Raw genomic sequence first — 5,000 nt, 5'->3', positions numbered from 1 at the left:
TGCATCCAGCAGCAGACGAACAGTCTGTAGATCATCAGCGAGAGCAGCATAATGCAGAGCTGAGCAGCCCCTAAAAGAGGCTCTACTGCTGAGGCGACTGCTGAACTCGTCCTCTCTGCTCACCAGCACTGAGGAAAACAACAGCACATCAGTTATGGTGGATCCAAACACACACTCACACACTCCTCTCAACACCAGAAAGGCATCTGAATATAGCAGTGAGAGGAGATGTGCATTCATTCTGTGCTTTATTCGGTGTGCAGCCACTGTTCAGATGTTGTAGTTCAGACATTTGTGTAGGACTGTGTAGAATAGTTCACCCAAGAATGAACATTTTCTGTTGATTTACTCACACACAGGTCATCCATCATGTAGGTGAATTTTTCTTCAGTAGAACTTTAAATAAGGCTTTGAGCTGAATTTATTAGCTTTAATCCACAGCCTGGTCAAACATTTCTCTGCGCATGTGCGACTGTAGTCCGACTGTATTAAACAAATTGTCATATTGTAGATCGATTGTATTAAATAAATAGTCAGACTGTAGGCCAAATGTAGCCTGACTGGATTAAATATTCAGATTGTAGTCCAAATGTAGCCTGATTGTATAAAATAGTCAGATTGTAGTCCGAATGTAGTCTAAAAGTAGCCTGATTGTATTAAATAGACAGATTGTAGTCTGGCTGCATTAAAATAAATAGTCAGATTGTAGTCTACTTGTATTAAATAAATAGTTAGATCCTAGTCCAACTGTATTAAACTAATATTCAGATTGTAGTCTGCTTGTAGGCAGAATGTAGTCCAATTGTTATAAATGATCAGAATTTACTTGGTATGTAGGCCAAACGTAGTCTGACTGTAGTCTAAATGTAGTCTGTTTGTATCAAATAAATATTCAGATTGAAGTCTGGTTGTAGTCCGAATGTAGCCTGATTGTATTAAATAGTCAGATTGTAGTCTGACTGTAATAAATAAATATTCAGATTGTAGTCCGGTTGTAGTCCGAATGTAGCCTGATTGTATTAAATAGTCAGATTGTAGTCTGACTGTATTAAATAAATATTCAGATTGTAGTCCGGTTGTATTAAATAATCAGATTGTAGTCTGACTGTATTGAATAAATATTCAGATTGTGGTCCGAATGTAGTCCGATTGTATTAAATAGTCAGATTGTAGTCTGACTGTATTAAATAAATATTCAGATTGTAGTCAGATTGTAGTCCGAATGTAATCTGATTGTATTAAATAGTCAGATTGTAGTCTGATTGTAATAAATAAATATTCAGATTGTAGTCCGGTTGTAGTCCGAATGTAATCTGATTGTATTAAATAGTCAGATTGTAGTCTGATTGTAATAAATAAATATTCAGATTGTAGTCCGGTTGTAGTCCGAATGTAGTCTAATTGTATTAAATAGTCAGATTGTAGTCTGATTGTATTAAACAAATATTCAGATTGTAGTCCGATTGTAGTCCGAATGTAGTCTGATTGTATTAAATAGTCAAGATTGTAGTCTAACTGTATTAAATAAATATTCAGATTGTAGTCAGATTGTAATCTGATTGTATTAAATAGTCAGATTGTAGTCTGATTGTATTAAATAAATATTCAGATTGTAGTCCGGTTGTAGTCCGAATGTAGTCTGATTGTATTAAATAGTCAGATTGTAGTCTGACTGTATTTAATAAATATTCAGATTGTAGTCAGATTGTAGTCCGGTTGTAGTCCGATTGTAATCTGATAGTATTAAATAGTCAGATTGTAGTCTAATTGTATTAAACAAATATTCAGATTGTAGACCGGTTGTAGTCCGAATGTAATCTGATTGTATTAAATAGTCAGATTGTAGTCTGATTGTAATAAATAAATATTCAGATTGTAGTCCGGTTGTAGTCCGAATGTAGTCTAATTGTATTAAATAGTCAGATTGTAGTCTGATTGTATTAAATAAATATTCAGATTGTAGTCCGGTTGTAGTCTTAATGTAGTCTGATTGTATTAGTCAGATTGTAGTCTGACTGTATGAAATAAATATTCAGATTGTAGTCCGAATGTAATCTGATTGCATTAAATAGTCAGATTGTAGTCTGATTGTATTAAATAAATATTTAGATTTAGTCCGATTGTAGTCTGAATGTAGCCTGATTGTATTAAATAGTCAGTTTTTAGTCTGACTGTATTAAAATAAACATTCAGATTGCAGTCCGGTCGTAGTCCGAATGTAGCCTGATTGTATTGAATAAATATTCTGATTGAACTCCAATTGTAGTCTGAATGTAACCTGATTGTATTAAGTAGTAGGTTTGTACTCTGACTGTATCAAAATAAATATTCAGATTGCAGTCCGATTTTAGTCTGATTGTATTAAATAAATAGTTAGATGGTAGTAAAATTGTATTAAATGATTATTCTGGTTGTAGTCCGAATGTAGCCTGATTGTATTAAATAGTCAGATTGTAGTCAGATTGTAGTCTGATTGTAGCCTGACTGTACTAAATAAATAGTCAGAATGTAGTCTGAATGTAATCTAAATGTATTAAATAAATATTCAGATAGTGACCCGTTTGTATTAAATAAAGTCAGATTGTAGTCCGATTGTATTAAATAGTTAGATTGCAGTCCGATTGTATTAAATAAATATTCCGATTGTAGTCAGATTGTATTAAATAGTCAGATTGTAGTCTGTTTGTAGTATATAAAGTCAGATTGTAGTCTGTATCGTTTATGCTCTTTTTTATTATTTGTTTGTTTGGTTATGCTCTTTCTTACTATTTGCTTGTTTGTGCATGCTCTTCATTATTATTTGCTTGTTTGTGCATGCTCTTTATTATTATTTGCTTGTTTGTGCATGCTCTTTATTATTATTTGCTTGTTTGTGTATGCTCTTTATTATTATTTGCTTGTTTGTGCATGCTCTTTATTATTATTTGCTTGTTTGTGCATGCTCTTTATTATTATTTGCTTGTTTGTGCATGCTCTTTATTATTATTTGCTTGTTTGTGCATGCTCTTTATGATTCTTTGCTTGTTTGTGTATGCTCTTTATGATTATTTGTTTGTTGTATGCTCTTTATTATTATAATTATTACTTGTTGTTTGCTTGTTTATGCTCTTTTAAAAATAATTTCTTTGATAAACAAACACAAAAGACTGAAAACCAGACAAACACAGACACGCCGAGACTGAAGGAGAGGTGTCGCTCTGAAAACAAGACAAAGCTCTTGAATTAAGAACAAAAACGCATGTAAAAACGGCTCACGTAAAGCGCACAATTATTCTCAGCACCGACACGCACAAATAAATCATAAGTGGGCAACAGTGTGTGTTTCTCCAGCATGTGTGTGTGTGTGTGTGTGTGTTTTTCCTCTCTGGGCTGCTGTCAGGCGGGTCGTCACCGGTAACTAATGTCTGAGAGCCAGATAATCACAACTAAACCCAATAAACCGTCAGACGGCCAGAGCTCAGCGATCCATCACACACACACACACACACACACACAGACGCGGCCTCCTGGAATATTCTCATATTCCACACACACACACAAACACTCACATACACACACTCATTCATCATGGTGCTTCAGGGAAAGATGCTCCTTCAAGACCAAAAAACTGCCAACAAAACAAATGTGAGTAATATACATACAGCAGCCAGATATGACACGTGTGTGTGTGTGTGTGTGTGTGTGTGTGTGTATGATGGAAAGCACTTAGACTGAACACGCTGTTAAATAAATCGAGTGGCGATATGCAAACAGCACAAAATGAGTGTGTGGAATTGATCTGTGTAATAATAGCACACACACACACACACACACACACACACACACACACACACACACACACACACACACACACACACACACACACACACACACACACACACACACACACACACACACACACACACACACACACACACACACACACACACACACACACACACACACACTCTCGGATGTTTACATGCATGTATGGGTGTGTTTATGAGTGATAATGATGCTGCTGATGATAAGAGGTCGAACACAATTTCTGAAACACCCCTGTGAACACCAGACAGCACACCTAAATAAAGTCCTTGTGGAATAATAAGTAAAACCTTCAAATAAAAATGTAGTTTATTTTTCTTAAAGTCTGCCTGAACAGGAAGTTGCAGAGACCTTTATGTCAGTGTGTCGATGTACTCCCGACTGAACATGAATATTAATTAGGGGACGGAGCTTTCTTTTTGTGCATCATTCTCTTGTAGCACAGTGAGAAGGGGTGTGGCTAGAATTAAGATGGGCGTGGCTAAGAATACTCTGTCTAACTTGCAGGATGTCACGGTGGCGCAGTGGGTAGCACAATTACCTCACAGCAAGAAGGTTGCTGGTTCGAGCCTCGGCTGGGTTCATTTGGCGTTTCTGTGTGGAGTTTGCACGTTCTCCCCATGTTGGTGTGGGTTTCCTCCGGATGCTCCGGTTTCCCCCACGGTCCAAACACATGCGCTATAGGGGAATTGGGTATGCTAAATTGTCCATAGTGTATGTGTATGAATGAGTGTGTGTGGATGTTTCCCAGTGATGGGTTGCAGCTGGAAGGGCATTCGCGGTTCAAAACATGTACTGGATAAGTTGGCGATTCATTCCACAGTGGCGACCCCTGATAAATAAAGTGACTAAGCCGAAAAGAGAATGAACAAATGAATAAATGAAAGAAGGTTGAAACAGTCGGCATAGACAGATAACCACACGTGTTAGCATGTTTCTAGTATGGATTGGCATGTTTCTTGCTAGGTTGCTAAGGTGTTGCTAGGTGGTTGCTATGGTGTTCTGAGTAGTTGCCAACCCCTTACTAGGCTGTTCTGAGTGGTTGCCAACCCCTTATTAGGGTGTTAGGGTTAGGGTTGCTAAGGTGTTAGGCGGTTGCTAGTGTATTCTGAGTGGTTGCGAAGACATTGCTAGGGTGTTTTGAATGGTTGTTAAAGCTTTGGTAGGTGGTTTCTAAGATGTTTTGAGTAGTTGCT

General features: G+C 37.0%; 1 protein-coding gene across 1 annotated transcript in view; it reads right to left on the bottom strand.

Moving 5' to 3' along the window:
• The window catches only part of clpb (ClpB family mitochondrial disaggregase), a 66,296-nt gene that overhangs the window by 45,940 nt on the left and 15,356 nt on the right, over positions 1 to 5,000 (bottom strand). The window contains exon 5 of the mRNA XM_009292000.5: positions 1 to 128. This exon is cut by the window's left edge and continues 1 nt beyond it. Coding sequence (XP_009290275.3) covers positions 1 to 128 — 128 coding nt within the window. The remainder of the gene's footprint in view (positions 129 to 5,000) is intronic.

The sequence above is a fragment of the Danio rerio genome, chromosome 15 (genome assembly GCF_049306965.1).
Source record: "Danio rerio strain Tuebingen ecotype United States chromosome 15, GRCz12tu, whole genome shotgun sequence".
Taxonomy (NCBI): domain Eukaryota; kingdom Metazoa; phylum Chordata; class Actinopteri; order Cypriniformes; family Danionidae; genus Danio; species Danio rerio.
Note: the sequence above shows the minus strand (reverse complement) of the source record. Positions and strands in the feature narration are given on the sequence as shown.